General features: G+C 63.0%; 1 protein-coding gene across 1 annotated transcript in view; it reads left to right on the top strand.

Moving 5' to 3' along the window:
* Window positions 1-84: 84 nt before the first annotated feature.
* LOC104385142 (spectrin beta chain, non-erythrocytic 4-like) overlaps window positions 85-771 on the top strand; it is a gene marked incomplete at its 5' end in the record, with an annotated part of 28,398 nt that continues 27,711 nt past the window's right edge. Inside the window, 2 exons of the mRNA XM_009993558.1 lie at window positions 85-165; window positions 264-379. Of these exons, the coding sequence (XP_009991860.1) occupies window positions 85-165; window positions 264-379 (197 nt within the window). The remainder of the gene's footprint in view (window positions 166-263; window positions 380-771) is intronic.

Here is a 771-nt window from a genome sequence, read left to right as displayed (position 1 = left end):
ACAGGACGAGCTGGGATCTCCAGGTCCCACCCCCACGGGTGGTGGGAGCAGAGGGACCCACCCCCACGTCCCCTCTCCCCACAGCTACCCCGAGGTGAACATCCAGAACTTCACCACCAGCTGGAGAGATGGTTTGGCCTTCAACGCCCTCATCCACAAGCACAGGTCCACCATGGGGGGAGGGGATGCTGGACAACCCGGACGCCTGGGTTCCCCCTGAGGGGTTTTGGGGGGGATCTCAGAGGGGTCTCTTCTCCTTCTAGGCCAGATCTCATCGACTTCCACAAGTTGACCAAGTCCAATGCCACCTACAACCTCCAACAGGCCTTCAACGTGGCCGAGCAGCACCTGGGGCTCAGCAAGTTGCTGGACCCCGAGGGTAGGTCCACCCACCCCCCCCTGGGGTGGGATGTCTTCTCCTAGTTGCCCCCTTAACCCCCCTCCCCCTCCGTTCCTTGATCACCCCCCAAGTTGTTCTCGGAGGACTTGGAGGTTCCTGGACCTGGTGAGGTTGGAAAGGTTTGGGGTCAAGGAGGGGACTCCTTGAGGAACTGAAGGGCCTTGTCCACGTTCTCCAGGGAGTGGATCCTCATCCGACCCCTGGTGGGCCTGGGCTGGGGGGGACACCAGCACCTGGACCCACCCCAGTGGCCAGGAGGTCCAGCCAGCACTGGGTGGGACTTGGGGGGGTGTTGACCCAACTCAACCCAAACCCGTGGGAGGTGGGACCTGGGGGGTGGTGGGAGCTGGAGGTCCCAAGTCAAACCACCC

The sequence above is a fragment of the Chaetura pelagica genome, unplaced genomic scaffold (genome assembly GCF_000747805.2).
Source record: "Chaetura pelagica isolate M959 unplaced genomic scaffold, ChaPel_1.0 scaffold1480, whole genome shotgun sequence".
In the NCBI taxonomy this organism is placed as follows: Eukaryota; Metazoa; Chordata; class Aves; order Apodiformes; family Apodidae; genus Chaetura; species Chaetura pelagica.
This window is presented reverse-complemented; position numbering and strand designations above follow the sequence as displayed.